This window comes from Eublepharis macularius, chromosome 1 (assembly GCF_028583425.1).
Source record: "Eublepharis macularius isolate TG4126 chromosome 1, MPM_Emac_v1.0, whole genome shotgun sequence".
NCBI classification, from domain to species: Eukaryota; Metazoa; Chordata; class Lepidosauria; order Squamata; family Eublepharidae; genus Eublepharis; species Eublepharis macularius.
In genome coordinates this window covers 75,528,804-75,546,579 of record NC_072790.1, presented here as the reverse complement: position 1 = coordinate 75,546,579, position 17,776 = coordinate 75,528,804, and the positions used below count along the sequence as shown (strand labels likewise).

Genomic DNA, 17,776 nt, shown 5'->3' with positions numbered 1-17,776 from the left:
TAGATTTACAGTTTGGCTTTCAAGAAATAGCTGTTACTGCATTAGGGAATATGTATGTGTTTTTATACATTCATATACACATGCATTCAAGTCTTGGGTATTTTTGCTGTTTGCTCTTCTGCATCGTATGGGTTTGTTGCTACATTATTTTGCATTGTTATTTGTGTCCAGTTGCTTTTCTGTGGGCTCCTCACACCCATTCCACCACAGTTTTAATTGCTAGTTTTATAGTACTGTTAGAGAAAGCAGGATGTGGAGATGTTAAATAATTAAGGGAAGATATAATTTTTGAAAATGCTAACCCACTAGCTTTAGCCAAAACAGCTTTCAAGGCACCTCCCAAAATATTTTCAAGTTTTAAAAAAATCAGTAACATAAAAACAAACAGCAATAACATACAAGATAATTAAACATTAGTCTTGACGTATCATTTAAAATAGTATATAGCAATCAAAACTGAATAACAAAATACTTGGAGCCATTACAATCAAGACAAATAGTCAGAGGAGCAACGAAGTAGTGGGGGAAACTGGTCCTCATCCATTTCATTACTGCCTCCAAATATTTGTTCAAAACCTGCATTGTCTCATTTGACCGCTGAAAAGAGGAGTTAAATATCCTCAGCATACTGATGAATAAGGGTGTGAATTTGGATATTTCTGATCCTAATATCTATCCAAAAATACCTGATTGGTATTTTTCTGATATATTCAAGCTGTGCCTCTTTTTGTAAAAACAAAAAATGTTTCAATACTCATATATAAGGTTGCACCAATATCCACCAATTCCTCTCTCACCATTTTGGGGAGCTGTGAAAAAAGGTGCTGGCACTCAGTACTAGTGTGAATACTGAGTGATATCCAGAATACTGAAAATTGGGTCTGGAAAAATGCCAGAAATATTTAGGAATATTCAGGGGCAGCATTTTAATGCTCCCAGGCCTGTTTTTCTTGAATTTTACAGGATTCTCAGGCTACGAGGGGGGGAGGGGGGGATGACACATCTCCCAGGCAATGGGATCGGGTGTTAAGGGGGAACACTAGAACTGTCTGCCAAATCATGACAATTGAATTCTCTGGGTGACATTGGTTCTGTTGGGCTTGTTGGTTCTGTTTGCATTTGGAGACTTTGGGCTAGTGATTGCTCTTGAGTGTTTGGCTATTGGTTTCTTTGACATGGAGAAAACATGGAATTTTTCCTATAGGAAACAATGGAGTCAAATAGGGAGGCTGGGGCACTTTGTTCAGAGGCTTGTGAAATTGGACCCCATGATCCAATTGGCTTGAAACTTGGGACATCTTTAGTGGACAGGCAGGACCAGGTCCCCTGCAAACCTTAGGGAAAACGCCATTCTAGCATCCCTGATAATAATTCCCCCATAGGGAATAATGGACACACACACACACACAAAGCTGGAATTCCAGGGGCGGAATCCAAATTCCAAAGTAGTATTGAGGGCCCATATAAATTAGTATTTTGATTTAGATTCCCAAAATCCAAATAAAAAAATTCAGACTTTTTAAAAGTGCACATCTCTACTAATGCCACTATACTCCATATTTTCAGACAACATATCCCAGTGGTTTCTTAAAGTTATTCAAAAGCATAGAGAGCAATATAGAACTTTATGGGACCTATAGCACGTGTGCACTAATACACCCATCTGGTAGCAAACTGCCAAAAAGCTCTGGAATCACTGGTGATGTTATAACTGTTACCTATCTCAACCCGTTGGAATGTTCTGGCCAGTTGGGCTAGAAGAACACCACGGTTGTTGTGATAGGCCTATAAGTGGCCATGATTTCTCTTCTCAGGGATTTTTTAAAAAAAGTCTTGGGGTAATAGCTTCTTTTAGAGGCTTTGGGAAATCATTCTTTTAAAGGGATGAGTTGAGAATATGAGTCAAATTAATCCTTATCTTAGTTCCACAAGATTAAACTCACCATTGGGTCAGGGATCCACTCTACAAGTGGTTGGATTCACAATACTCAGCCTCTTGCCAACATCAGTCAAGGAGACAGGACAAAAATTATTGGACCCGACATTTCATCCAACACTTTTACTTCTGGACAAACACACGTAGATGATTCCAAGTTGAATCAGATCTGAAAGATCTTATCAGCAAAGAAACATGCTGATAACCACATTACCTTCATTTTGGAACTCAGCTTTGGAAGTAAAAAAAACATTCAAAATAATCAAGCTGAGTGCAATTCAGCTAGCAGCAAAGAAAAAAGACTTCACTGCTATAACCAACCTTATAGGGCTTCAAATACATTCCATGGCATGCTCTCTCAGAATTCTGCCTGAGTCTTCTGCCACCATTACTCTAGGTGTCTGCCAAACCTCCTTATATCTAACAGCTTTCCTAGTAAACCAGGGAGGGTTTCACCAGCTTAGTTAAATAAATAAATAAATAAATAAATAAATAAAGTCAGGTGTGACTGTATTGGCTTGCCAGCCTCTGGGATCAGGTTACAGTGTCTCTTCCAGTTCCTCAGAATAACAAAGCCAAGAGAATTTCTGAAGAACAGAATAATTCAGGCAGAGGTCAGGTCTTCTAGAAATCAGGCAAGGTAGTGCTGGCAGGTCAGCATAATGTATGTGTTGGCGTCTGTGCCCAGAAGCGTCTCTCTGTGGGCTTTATAGCTTACAGGCCCACACATGAAGCACCCAGCTGGCTTCTCAGGCACAGTGCTGTAAAGACTGTCAGCAGGTAGCTGACGTTGAGCCAAGGGGCGTGCACTGTGCCTCCTTGCCTGTAATCCTGCTCTCAGTCTTCTTGTGCGGCATTCCACTGGCAATCCCGGGGGGCTGGGGGCCTTCCCCTGCTAGTTAGAACTGGAGAGTGGAGGTGCTTCTGGTCCAGCTTCTGGCTGTAAGTCCTGGCATACCTGCGTCTCCTTTTCCTGCTGGTCGGGTCCTGTCATCTCTGGGCTGGCTATGCAGCCTCCACTGAGGAGTTCTCACTGTTGCTGAGCCCTGACTGCACCATGACAGTGACTTCTTTCATATATTGGGCCCAAAGCAACCTGGGACAAATCCATGGTAGCCATAAAACACTGACCCAACCAGACATCCTTGGCAAAGATGTTGAAAGTGATAGAGATTGTGCAGGAATGCAACTTCGGGCTCGAATTATGCCCATGAAAGCTCAGCTTTGGCAAAGAATTTCATAGCCAGGAGTTACCCCAATGTGGTGGTCAAGAAGGCTCAGGGCAGAGCATCTAGGGTTAAAAGATCAGATTTACTTGTAGCAAAACAGAAGTCTAGACAACTAGGTTTAAATTGGTCTCTGGACTATACATGCATGTCCTCAAAGATCACATATATTATCAAGCAACACTGGCACCTCATTGCACATTTGCCAGGCTACACAGAGCCACCGAGAGTTGGCTATAGACAGACACACAGCTCAGGTGACAGCTTAGTACATTCAGACATGAGAACATGAGAGAGTGAGAGGGACCAGCCTGTGGTACATCATAGCTGTGGCCACTGCAGTGTATGCAGTTTGGCGATCACAGGCAGTACAGTAACTTTGAAAGACCCCACGAGACAAATCCAATTGACGAAATTCTCAACCTGCAGTACACCAGGTGTAGTCTATCTTATAGAATGCCCTTGTGGCAAGTTATATGTAGGGAGTACCAACTGAGCAGTAAGAATTAGGATTCAGGAGCACCAATCCAGGATTAGACATCGAGCTGAAGAGGCACCACTCACCACACACTTTATACAGAAAAACCATACAGAGAAAGATCTGATGTTTACTATAGCGGAGGTGGTGAGAGATAAAGAAGGCAGAATCCAACAACAACTTTTGAGACGAGTGGCATGGTGGATCTATTCGTTGAGATCTTTAGCACCTAGAGGGCTAAATCTAGATTGGGATTTATCGTGTTATATATAAGGGTGCATTAGCTTTATAGCTTATTGTAACCATCCATTTCAGAATAAAGATCAATGTCTGTATTTGATAAAATTATGTATGTTGCTTTAAGGCAGACAATTGAATGGATAGTAGGATCTTTAAACGGAATTGTGAGTGAGACTCTGTGACCCCGCCCAACTGTGGAAAGGGCATCCGTTTCATTTTTGAAAGAGGTTGTTTGCAATGTGTAAAGAAAATGCTTGAAGTCAGAAATAAAAGTCTAATGGTTGTAAGTAACACATATTTTATTAAGGCACAAATATATTACAGATGATGTAACAAGGCAATGAAATGTATATGTATTTCTTGCAATACTTGCAGCTTTTTGCTCTTGAGAAAGCTGACAGAGGCAAAACAAACCAGAGCTGGCAGTTTGTCGAGCAAATTAAAAATTTCTGCACAGCAGAGAAGCTGATTTATGGTACCTGATTGGACTGAGCCATGATACTTGTAAATTAACAACCTAGAAACCATGGAACAACAATGAAATAGAATAGTAAAATCACTACAGACTGCTTAGATTGTACAGATGCATGTATGGATTGATTTGTTACATGAATTGGTTAGACTTGGTTTATGTGCAACCATTTATTGCATTATTGTGTATTTATGATTGTAATAGTTCTTTGGAATTTGCACATTGAGCACTGAGCACTTTAAATGAGAGTAAATTAGTTTACTGTGGCTTAATAGCATCCATGAGAGAGCTTTTCTTGTATCTTTGAGTGGTGGTGCTCTCGAGAGTAACAGCTTCTTTAACTTTTGGTCCCAGTGGGGGACTGGCAACCCTGCTCACCCCAGAGGCCAAGCAGTAGTGCAACTGGCAAAGACCATACCGGAAAGGGCATAGGGGAAAAGTGCTGAGTAGCCAACCAAATACTGCTGTTGCCCGGTTGCAGGCTCAGGCGGAGACAGAGCCAGCTGCAGATGGGTCCCCAGGCACTCCATCACCAAGCCATCTTGTTTCTGCCAGGACTCAGCAGTCTATGAAGAACAGCTGTTCAGAAGAGTAAGGAGGAAACTGTTGCTTTCCAAACACAAAATTTTATTTTTCTACCATATTTCCCTGTGAAATAAAGTGTTGTGTATCGCTTGGGCTGTTTTGGCACCTAGCCAGTTCACATATGCAATCCCTGATTTACTAAAGGGGGCAGGGTAGTAGTAGTTGCAGCAGATTGTGTTGATTTGGGCTAAGCACATGTGAAAATATCTTATATACTAATACCCAAGTGGCTCTGATCTGTGGTTGCTTAAATCTGGAGACTGGAGCTGTAAATGGATGAGAGAGGTCTTCCTACAGAACTGAAAATTTCCCCTCGTTTGCAGAAAAATCTGAAATCTAAAAAAAAGAAAAGAAAATACATTGGGTTTAAATACACCCAGAATGATAAAAAGAGCGCCTGTCATTTTAACCAGATGCCCTCAGTGGCTGTTGCTATGCAACCATGAAGCCAATATTCCAGGTTTGGTTTCTATCAGTAAAGGCAGGGGGAGGGGACAGGGCCTTTTCCAGGGCTGTTTTGGCCTTTGAGGGAGAACTAACCTAACTCTCAGGGTTGTTGTGAGGACAATATAGAGACAGGAAGAATAATGTAAGCGGCTTTGGGTCCCCATTGTGGAGAAAGGAAGTCTATAAATGAAGTAAATTAATAAATAAAGATGACAATGGGGAGCAAATAAAAGGTAAGTTGTTCAGTAAGTTTGAAGGAGAGAAAGATGTAGGGAAAGGTGCCAGAGGAGAGAAAGAGGAAATAGTGTTGGGAAGGGGATACAGGGGAAAGTGACGTATCACCTGCAAGTCCTTGCAGGTTCCTGCCATTCTACTGGGCCTGGCTAGGCTGGCATTATGCAACTAGGCCATAGGGGAGAAGTTGCCTGAGGGAGGGAAACTAAAGACAGAGGGGCAGGCAAAGGTATGTGAGAAGGAAAGAATGAAGCATGAAAAGAGGAGAGGCAATGGAGTGACCAGGGAAGGGAAAGAAGACATGGGGAGAAGAAAATGAGATGCCCCCTACAAGTCCTTGTGGGTCCCCCACTTGTCTTATATACTAATATACTTATATACTAATAGCCAAGTGGCCCTGATCTGTGGTTGCTTAAATCTGGAGATTGGCGCCATGAATGGGCAAGATAGATTTTGTTTTTGTTTTGTAAGCTTTTAAAAAAACTTTTCAGAGAATGGGAACTCTTTACTACACTACATGAACAAATGTAGTTAGTCTGTAAGGTGGCACTGAAATGTCTTATTTTCTATTTTCAACTCCTTGAAACAGGAACAGGAAATCAGCAAATCCCAACAATATGACTCTTTTCTGTGAGCCGCAACAATGCTTCAGGATTTACTTTAAAAAAATGTTCTAGGATAGGTTTTACTACACACTTATGCTGTGCAAATCTGAACAAAAAAAGATCTAAGCAAATGTCAGGTTACATTTTCTATCCATCAGAACATTAGGCTAAAAGCATTGAGAAAAAAAACGCACTGGACACCCCCTCCCAGTCTCACCCCTGGTTTGTTAAGCTCATTAAACTCCTACATATGTGTTGCCTGTGAAGTGCCTGGCTTTCCTTTGAAGCAAGTCAAGCTGGTTTGTGCGATACAGCAATACTTCCTCGTTTTTCTTTGTTGCCAATGAATTAATAGACTGGCATCATCGGACATGCATGCCTTATATTTTGAACAGCAGGCTGTTCAGTATTGGTGGGCACGTTATTCCTCCTTGTAGTATTTGTCGTATTAATTATGAGAGGCTGCTAACAGAGCCTGTGGAGCAGAGCTGCTGCTGGAGCCATTCCTCAGGGCCACGCAATCTTCAGCCTACTGTGTGTGTATTAGGAAGCCTCTCCCGGGCCTTCTTCATTTTGTTCATGTGTTTGTGTTTATTTCCCCAAATAATACAGAAGTCAGCAGTTGTTCCACGGCTGTGGTAGCTGTTATTTTATACCATTGCTATGGTTTTGGCGCACAGTTGTTATTCATCATTGGGAAAGAATACTTTAACTTCTAGCCAATTAAAGCACAAATAGGGAGTAGCTCATGTGTTTCCATGGGGAATCTCCACTTTAAAAAAAATCTTTTTCTTTCTTGGAGTTTTGTTTGGAGAAAAAATATGAAACCAGGAATTAGAATCCTAAAGGTGCCTCATAATGGACCCTGTGGACTTACTTATAAATTTCATAGAGGGAAGACATACAGCAGCTCCGTACATGAGCCTTTGTTATCCAAAGTTTGATTATCTCAGGTAGCATCTGAGGCAATGATTTCTGTGGAGCAACAGGAGGTAATTTCCCTTTGTAACAGCAATCTGATGCTAGTTCACTGTCTTGGTTAGCGTACAAATGGAATGAAGGAAGAGGCAGTCTTGCTGCAAAAAAAAAGCCTGTCTGAAAAAAGGTTTTTTTAATGAAATAAGACAATGCTGTTGAAGTGGGAGGGCACTGCTGTGAGGAAACAGATGGCCTTGGAAAATGGACTTCATTTTCAAATACTACAGGATCAGCCAGGTGAATCAGTAGATAAACTCTCTCTCCTTTCACATATTCAAATACAGTTTTTAAACACTATTTAAGGAAAATTCCAAAAGTTCTTTATGAGGAGGTGTTGCTTCCAAAAGGGGCCGGCCATGATCACAGCAAAATGTAGATTACTGAAAAAGCACCAGGCAGCAATGGGTGATAGAAGGAGGCTGCCAAAGACTCTCTCTTAGCCAGGTTTGCACTTAGTAAGTGATTCAAGAAAGAAAAAAAGCTGTTTCCTGAAGATACCACTAGTTGTCCTTTCTCTTCTCAAAGTAGGTTACAGTACAGTTGCTGGGACTCACAGGCCTGGCGTATAGGGATAATTTGTGCAAGGGGAGCAAAGGGCATCACTGGTGAAATAGAATGGGTGATGTGACAAACTACAGATGGAGGATAGAATGATGCATCAGAAGGGAATCTTGGTCTGGGAAGTTCATTGAGCTTTTTATTGTCACCTAGGGGCTATGTTGGACTGCGTTACAGCTCAATAAGCACACCAGACACTTGCGTGGGTTAGAAAATGGCCACAACTTTATTGATTACAGCTATATGGAGCATTGGCCTGGCATCTGGGCTGGATCCCCGTTGGCATCGTAGGCCTCACTGCTGAACCGATGCATCACCCGCCAGCCTCCCGCTGGGACCTCGGCACATGCTGTTCCGTCGCCGGCTCCGCCTGGCGACCCTTGCCTCCAGATCCGTCGGGGTGAGCAGCTCGCAGGCCCGCTCACCCTGTTGGGATCCACTCCAATGCCTTAAAAACCGCCAATCCGTAAAGTTGTGACAGAGTCCCCTCGATAGCTCTGGACATGCGGAGGGTGGGAGGGTGAAACTTGCTGCTGCAGATGCTCGGACAATAATGGCGTTGATCACGCGGCTGGACCCTCGTGGGATGGATGCTCCGCTTCCACTCTTCACCCCGCCTCCACTCCGTCTGGCCCCAGGTGCCAACTCCGCTTGCTGGTGAGTCAGCCGCTGCTTTTTGTCATACTGTTTATGCTTAGTAAAGCACATGTATTTGTATTCCACTGTCTCAGTTTGCCAGGAAGCTGTATGGGAAGCATTCCGGATCTTTTTGGATCGAATTCCAGATGCAACAGAATATCAGAACTGGGTTGCTGCCTGCCAACGAGAAACTTTCTGCATCTTCGACATCGGGAAAAATTTCAGTAATTCTCAGGAGCATCTGGAGATTATTCAACGGGTAAGAACTAAGGAGTGCATTTTTCAGCCCAGAGCAACGCCTCTTTTAAAAAACAATAGCATGCTTTTAAAAAGATTAAAAGGCCATTTGAGAAGAAATGACATATAATAAAAGGCAACATAAAGAATTGGAACTTTCCATTTTGTGGTTGAATAAACTCACAACTAATCTTCTTCTCTTTTTTAAAAAAAACTTTTTTGCAGCGAGTAAAACATAGAACCTTCCAGGATAGGTAAGTAAACGAAAAATATAGTATTTTTACCTGTTGATATTACTGCTTTTTATTAACACAACATAAAATGTATGTTTGGATTTATGTATGTGCATATATGATAACGAATTTCATTGTGCATGTTTACGCAAGACCCATGGTTTCAAAATAGATACGTGTATGCCATACAGACTATTACAAGTGTTCTGATACAGTCATGCAGGCTCTTTGAAGAATCTTCATAAGTGATACACCTAAACATTTGATATTCCGACTCATCCTCTGCTCATGTTTTATTCATAAAGAATTCATTCCACTTTCCTCATCAACTTTGCAAAAATATCCAGACTGGTAATCTTTCGAACAATGTATCTTGGGTTTTGCAGTTGACCTTATGACAGGGACATTTAGAGAAATATTCAGTCATTAGCTGTTGTGGGCTGAATATCTTTCAAGCTGGAATCACTCATTTTTAAAAAATAAATACGAAGTAACATTAACAAAAGAAGTGTAATGGGTAAGATTAAGGTTACAATTATGTAGATTGTATTTTGCTTCTATTTATTCTTTTTGCTATATGAATAATTTTAAATATACCATTTTATAGTTTTTATTCCCATTTCCAAGACCTTGTGTGTAGAGCAAACCAGGATCATTTCTTAGATTATACAGATCATTTTATCAAATAACGTGTTCACCTTGTGTCTGCAGTATAATATCTAACTAGAAACTTTGCAAAATTCCACAGTCAACTCTTGTAAGTAAAGTACAAAAGTTGCTAACAGAAGTTGGTATGTGGGATTACACGTTTCCACTAATCACACAAGCAGACCCTTAGTAGTACATTACAGGGTTTAGTACAGTAGTAAGTAAGGGAGTACAGCATACAAATCTGACAAAGAGAACTGTGGTTCTCCAAAGCTTATGCTACAGTAAAATTGGTTAGTCTTAAAGGTGCTACTCGACTCTTTACTATTCAGCATACAAATAGACTCTCTGTAACCTTAAGACCTTAAACTGACCCTCACTAGCTACGAGAACATGCAAGGATGATTATGGTAGGGCTATTGTATGGGAATGTGGTACTTGCATCCATATTGTACCTTTAGAATTGGGGAATTATCCCATTTTAGGTGAGAAATAGAGAGAAGAACATAATGTAGAATCACTTCATGCTTTCCTCTTGATGACCAGACTTGTTTTCCTTTTACAGTTTCCCCTCACCATCCCTCCAGTTGCTTCACGGCAATTCCATAGCTTAGTAAGCATGTTGAAGTCCTGTAGTCCTCCCTCCCTGGCAGTGCCAGATGAAAGATTCTAGGTAGTCAAAATTTACAGAACTGATGATTTAGAGGGAGTTGATAGACCTACCAGCCTGTTTCAATGTGAGGCAGTTACTTGTATTTTACAGCTCCCTTGTCAACTATATTTAGCACAATCAAGCCTTCTCACTTTATCTACTATTCTGTTGACATCTGTAGTACAAGAGTAATAAGCTATTATCTTTCCTTATGATAGATTTACAATGCAATCATAAGCAAAGTTACACCTTTCTCTTTAGATTGACTTCAACAGATTCAGAAGGGTATAACTCTGTTTAGGATGGCACTGGTATTCTATAAAATAATGCACATCTTAATTTAGGTTGAAGATGGGTACCTTAGGTTTTGTATCCTTTAATTTGCTGTTAGTGTTGGAATAATAGGCTGAACCATGACATTATTCCTGTTTACCTTCCCCTTCTATACTCCCATCAGTGTATTATACTCTTTCCCCCATGTGCAAATAGTGTGTAGAACCTTCATCCCCATTCTTAAAAGACAAATGAACATGGGACATAAGGTCACTCTCTTTCCAACCTCTACTACCCAAGGTGCCATGATACTGAAATAATTTTCCAGAGTAGATGGAGAACTAAAGATTTTTTTTTTTTAGAACTTGTGTCTTATTGCAACTACAGAAGCAAAGGCCTTAGTGGGTGCTGTGTTTTGGCTGCTTCTTATGCTTTCTTTCAGATAGTAGTTTATCACATGAGTTGACAATTTATTTCCATCCCATCACAAAATATTGAGAAAGAAAGATTTACAGTCGCATAGATAAAACGAATCACTCTGCTGTGCTTGAACAGTCTGCTATGAAATGATGGCTACTATATGAATGAGACATATGGAGGCATGGGAGGGCTCACAGCACAGTAGTGTTTTGCTTGTGGAGCCATGTAAAGAGCTAGGTATACTGATAGTGTGGAATAAATCATTCATTATAAAACTAGCATATATTCCTTGTTGATTTCTTATTATTTACTTGGTAGGAAAGAAGAAATATCAACAGAGAAAACCAGTGGCAAAAAGTTCGAAGAACTTCCTTCTTTTACACCAGGTAAATTAACATGAATATCTTTCTATTTATGAACATTCTATTACTGTAGGCATCATTAAAATTCCAAAATGTGATGAGTGTCAACCTGTGGGAGGATTAGGGGCAGCAACATGGTGGGGGGGTCATGGTATTATGAGCATGATGATGTCATTTCCACAGAAAACATGGAAGTGACAGCAGTAGCTCTAGTAATTGCCAGAAGCTTTTTGGTTTTACCACAGATTTTCTGGCAATTTGTAGAACTGCCACCGTCGTTTCTGGGTTTTCTTTGGAAGTGATGTTATCACACTCATAACATCAGTGGGTCTTTTATTTTAATGGAAGCTCAAGATGGGGGATTCGCTGCTCCAACTGTTGGCAAGCCTAGTGCCATGAATGTAATATACTATTGGCATAGTATGCTTGGACTATAGGTCTCATTCTTCAAAAGGTTGAGAGTATTGTGGCGACTAGCTGTTCAAAGCTTAAAGTCTGCAGTGTTTTAATTCTGTGGAGTAGTTTTCCACTAGAAAAATATATTAATAAAAGAAGCTGCAAAATAAATGATTCGACAGGAAATTGGTTGCCTACCATTTTATTTGTATAGTTCTGAGAGCCAGTTTGGTGTAGTGGTTAAGAGCGCGTGACTCTAATCTGGAGAACCGGGTTTGATTCCCCACTCCTCCACTTGAAGCCAGCTGGGTGACCTTGGGTCGGTCACAGCTTCTAGGAGCTCTCTCAGCCCCACCCACCTCACAGGTGTAAACCGCTCTGAGTGGGTGTTAAGTTGTCCTGAAGGGCAGTATATAAATCAAATGTTGTTGTTGTTGTTATATTTTGTATAGGTTATTGTATAGGTTTAGGCAGCATTCTATCGGTGGCATGCTGCTGTTGAATGCTAAATAAGTATGCAAATCTACACTGAGCATATAATATTTCAGATGCATTCATACTGCCTTTTGTCCTGGAGTATCCCAGGAACGGCTCACGCTCCTCATGTAGAGATGACTCCGGGAAAACTACCTTGGGAAAGCAAAGGGTGGTGAAAACCATTATTAAGAAAGCCAGGATTTTGCTGATTGTTAGACTGAGCATCCTAATTCTTCTGCAATATACTTTTCATCATCTGTATCTAAGGTATGGGTGAGTTTGGAAGCTGTACTAGGAGAGCACTTTCCTACTGATTGTTCCCCCATAAGGCCTGCTTTTGATGAAATGGAGGGCAACTTTCTGGATTTTGCACTGTGGTAGCTGATTTTTTAAAATGCTCTGAAATTGTTGGCAGTCACTTGTTTGACATTAATGCATATGCATATAACTCTCATTCACAGAACCAGAGCTAGGCCCCAAGCAGGACCTGGAGATCTCCTGGAGTTACAACTGATCTCCCAACTACAGAGATCAGTTTCCCTGGAGGAAATGGCAGCTGTGGAGGGCAGACTCCATCACACCTCTGCTGGGCTCTCTCCTCTCTATAAGCCATGCCCTCCCCAGGCTCTGCCCCCAAATTTCTATGATTTTCCCCATTCTGGAGTTGGCAACCCTACACTCACATACTACTGTAGTCTTGATTTCGGCAAAACTCAACCTAGGCCTTCCAGGCTCAGTTATTTGCTCTGGCCACACAGCAATGGTTAGCACCAGCTTCGTAAGGGGGGAATTCACTTGCAAAAAGATATGTTAGGACACTGCCCTTGCACATGGATAGACTTGCCTAGCCCTGCTTCTGCAAGGAGAGGCAGCAAAGGAATTGGCCAGCCCCAGCCAAGGCAATCTTGACTTTTGCTTTTTGCTTGGGAGGTGCAGGAGGATGGGTGGGTAAGTGAATGAATGAAGCTGGCTTAACTATTTTTTAAAAATGGCAAATGGTGCTGTAGGTCCTTAGCGCACCATGCCATGTTAGAAAGAAAGAGGTAGCCGCAAATATTATGAGGATGCTTACTATCTCTTGACGTCTTCCCACTGTTCAGATTCTGAGTGGGGTCTCTGGATAGGGATTCAGTGCCAGGTACTAAGGAAATTACATTCTTCATGAAGAAGGAAGAACCTTTCCCTGTAATGTTTCCTATGATGTTTGAAGAAATTTGAGCTCACCTTAGCTAGCAGGACTGTGGCGATCCTTAGAAGCCTGGCTCAGAGCCAAGCTACAAGTGACGAATGACACTTGCCTGGCAAGTGAACAGACTCTCGTGTATTCCTCCCTGTTCACTCACCATTCACTTGCTCTCCACCTGATCAGGTAGAGAGCAAGTGAATGTCAAGTGAACAGGGATGAATACACATGAGTCTGTTTACTTGCCAGGCAAGTGTCATCCATCACTTGTAGCTTGGCCCTCAGAGTCAGTATCCCTCTTTCAGCTGGTAGAAAGAGAATCACTTTAAAGGGTAGGAATGATGTCTTCCTACAGACAGATTTGCAAAAGCTGCCACTCGTTCTCCAAATAGGGCAGTCTCTTTCAAGTGGAAAGTGAGGGTTCTCCTGGCTTGCCTCTTGTTCATGAGATGTGGATATAAACTGCACACCCACAAAGAGGTACCCCAACAAAGTGTTCTTCTCCAATACAGCAGGTGCAAACTCTTTGAATTGTGGCTTTGTTCGCTCTTGAATTTTACACAGTACACAAGCTGAATTGAGTTCTACTTCATGGCTCATTTTCAGGCAGAGGCTGCTTAGTTTTGTCATTTGCTAATTCATATTCTCTTCTTCTTGGAGAAGAATAAACTATAGCACAGGGAAGTTCTTAACCCCTCTCTGTCTCCGTATGCAGCAGCACCTACTGGCACCTTTGTCAAAGAGATTGCCAATGATACCAAGGCTCCTGTAAAGGTGAGGACTTGTTCCATCTAGTCAAGCATTTCCTCTTGGTTTGCTAAGCATCTTGCACCATTAGCATTTCAATGGTTTTCATTAGCTTAAGTTACGATGGCGGTGTTTTCTTAGCATTTTTCCTGTGAGCCAGTTGTGAATAACGTGCCTTGTCTGTGCTTGTGGAAAATAATAGACATTTCAGATAGCTTTAAAGCAAAGGTTTCATCCTCGGTTAATCAAGTCTCTTAGCCCTTAATACATAATCCAGTTCCATCACAAATGCTATAAAAGGGGTGGAAAAACAAGCATTTGCTGTTGTTTGCTGAGAGCAGGAAAGTAAGTCCAAGGAAGGATTTGGGATAAGATAGTTAAGAACACTTCCAGATAGTGATAGCTGGACTCAACATACCCACAGCATCCTCTGCAACATGATAGCACTTTTGAGTCACACCGCCTTGGTTCACACACCTTATGGCAGCAACAAATTCGGAGCTGGCCTTAATGGAATGACTACAGCTGTAATCCTAAAACCCTTTCTTGGGAATAAGTCTTTTTGAATAAAATGAGACTTATTTCTAAGTAGACCTGCTTCAGATTGCTGCCTATGGTGTCGTCTTTCATGCAGAGATGGGATTTTATGGTTTTCCAGTTGTAGGTGCAACTGCAGATTAAGTGCAACAGCAATGAGGCAGCCAGATGGGAGTTTCTCTGACCCAGTCCCCTGGAAGTGGTTAACCACCATCCCCTGAGCCATGAGTGCTTTTACAATTTTTTTTGAATTGGCGCTAGAATATTATTTATTGCTATAGCATTGTACTGTAGCAGTTTCTCTGAATTCCAAGCTTTCATTTTTTTGAAAAAAGTATGTCTCTAACCCTTTTCCTTAGGGATATGTGCAGTTTTCCTATTGGTACAACAGTATACCAATTCAACAATATTCTTTTTTTTTTTTTTTTAAATTTTTTTATTGGGTTAGAACATTAATATTTTTACATTACATTACATTCAATTTTCCCCTAATTTTTCGTTTCTAACCCCCTCCCTTTCCCCCCCTTTTGTTGACTTCCAACAGCTTTCCCACCCTCTGTCCCTTTTCCCTTACTTCTATTAACTTCCTCTGTCTAAAACAAATATATATTCTCCATTATATTAAGCAGTACATCTTTAACTCTTTTGCTTATTATACATCCAAACTATACTTCTTTAGATAAACAATTTATCCCATTTTCCAGTTTTGAATATTTCTATATATCATAAACCATAAAAATTTCCCACATTTAAATCAAACAATTTGATTTGTTCTCTATATATTAATCATTTCTTCTTTTTATAGTATTTCTATATAACTCATCACATAGTCAGTCGTTTTAACTCTTCTATACATTCAGTTTGGTGCATATAAGTCTTATCAAGTAAAAAAAAAATTATTGTTAATTACTCAATCCTCATGTTTAAACCGTTAATTATTCTCTATCAATATTCTATCAATTAACCTTTACATATCTATATATATCTCAATCAATTAATTAATCTAACTGCTTATAATTTCACATTTCTCTTCCTCCCCCGGTAAAGTCACCCCTCTCTTTTATGCTTTTATTGTACTTCAGTAGTTCTCAAACTGCCACAGTTTTCCTCCCACCTCCCACTTCTTCTCCAGATATTGTTTCAGCTTCTCCCAGTCTGTGTTAAACTGCCCTGAGTCCAGATCTCTCAGTTTTCTTGTCATCTTATCCATTTCAGCCATATACAGCAATTTGTAGATCCAATCTTCAATAGTTGGCACTTCTTGTACTTTCCATTTCTGCGCATACAAAAGTCTAGCTGCTGCAGTCATATAAAATATCAACGTCCTATGATGGGCTGGAATTCCCTCCATTCCCAAGTTTAGCAGCAGGAGTTCTGGGTTCTTATTTATTTGAAACTGTAAAATTTCACTCATTTCTCTTATTATTTCCCCCCAGAACTGCCTAGCTACCTCACACGACCACCACATATGATAGAGGGAGCCCTCATGCTTCCTACATTTCCAGCATTTATTAGAAGTGTTCAAGTTCCCTAGCGCAATCTTCTTTGGTGTCATGTACCAACGATAAATCATTTTGAAAATGTTCTCTTTAATATTAATACATGTCGTTATCTTCATTGTAGTTTTCCACAAGTATTCCCGTGCCTCCATTGTTATTTCTTTGTTGAAATTTATAGCCCATTTCACCATCTGTGTTTTAACTATCTCATCCTCAGTGTACCATTTCAACAGTACTTGGTATACCTTGGATATTCTTTTCTTGTCTTCTTTAAGAAGGGTCTGCTCTAGTTCCGAGTTCTCTGTTCGTATGCCCCCTTTTGCAGAGTCCGAATTGTATAAGTCTCTAATCTGTCTGTACTGGAACCAATCATAGTTAGGTGATAGTTCCTCCTGCGTCTTTATTCTAAGTTTAGATACTTCAGTTTTAGTTATTTCTTTGTACGTTAAACATTGTTGTTCATTATCAACAGCTCTCGGATCTATCACCTCATATGGAACCACCCACAAGGGGGTTCCTTCTTGTAGGTAAATTCTGTACTTCTTCCAGATTGTATATAAACTTCTCCTTACAAAATGATGCAGGAACATCGAGTTGACCTTTACTTTGTCATGCCATAGGTATGCGTGCCATCCAAAAAATTTTTTATATCCCTCTAGGGCTAATAGTTTCTTATTCTTTAATGTCATCCACTCTTTTAACCAAACTAGGCAGATTGCATCATGATAAAGTCTCAGGTTGGGCAGTTGCATTCCGCCTCTTTCCTTTGCATCTTGTAGAACTTTTACTTTCACTCGAGGCTTCTTGCCTGCCCAAACAAAATCTGATATTTTCCTCTGCCATTTTTCAAATTGTTTAGAGTCTCTGATGATTGGTATTGTCTGTAGCAAAAACATTACTCTTGGTAACACATTCATCTTAACTGCTGCAATCCTGCCCAACCATGACAAATTCAGTCTATTCCATTTGATCAAGTCTCTCTCTATCTGAGTCCATAATTTTTCATAATTATTCTTGAACAAATCTATATTTTTTGCAGTCAGCTCAACTCCCAAATATTTCACCTTACTAGTTACTTCACAGTCCGTTGTTTCCATTAACAATTGTTGTTTCTGCTTAGTCATGTTTTTGCATAATATCTTTGACTTCTTTTTGTTAATGAAGAAACCTGCCAAGTCACCAAACTCCTTGATCTTATCTATCACTTTTGGCATGTTCTCCAATGGATCTTCTACAATTAACATTATGTCATCTGCAAATGCTCTAACCTTGTATGAATAATCCTTTATTTTTATTCCTCGTATTTCCTCATCTTGTCGTATTTGTATCATCAGAATCTCCAATACTAAAATGAACAACAATGGAGATAACGGGCAACCTTGTCTTGTTCCTTTACTAATCGTCAATTTCTTGGTCAGTTCATCATTCACTACAATTGCTGCAGTCTGGTCTCTATAAATTTCTTTAATTGCTCTGATGAATCTTTCTCCCAGTTGTAGCTTTTCCATAGTGGCAAACAAAAAATCCCAGTTTAAATTGTCAAACGCTTTTTCAGCGTCTACAAAGAAGAAACCAACCTCTTTATCACAACGCTTGTCATAGTATTCAATAGCATTGATCACTGTCCTTAAATTGTCTCTTATTTGTCTGTCCGGCAAAAAACCTGCTTGTTCTTCCTCTATGACTTCCGAGAGCCACCCCTTCAGTCTCTCCG

General features: G+C 40.4%; 1 protein-coding gene across 1 annotated transcript in view; it reads left to right on the top strand.

The window, feature by feature from the left end:
• IMPG1 (interphotoreceptor matrix proteoglycan 1) overlaps nt 1-17,776 on the top strand; it is a 121,057-nt gene that overhangs the window by 41,611 nt on the left and 61,670 nt on the right. The window contains 4 exon segments of the mRNA XM_054987835.1: nt 8,491-8,657; nt 8,861-8,889; nt 11,180-11,247; nt 13,995-14,053. Of these exon segments, the coding sequence (XP_054843810.1) occupies nt 8,491-8,657; nt 8,861-8,889; nt 11,180-11,247; nt 13,995-14,053 (323 nt within the window).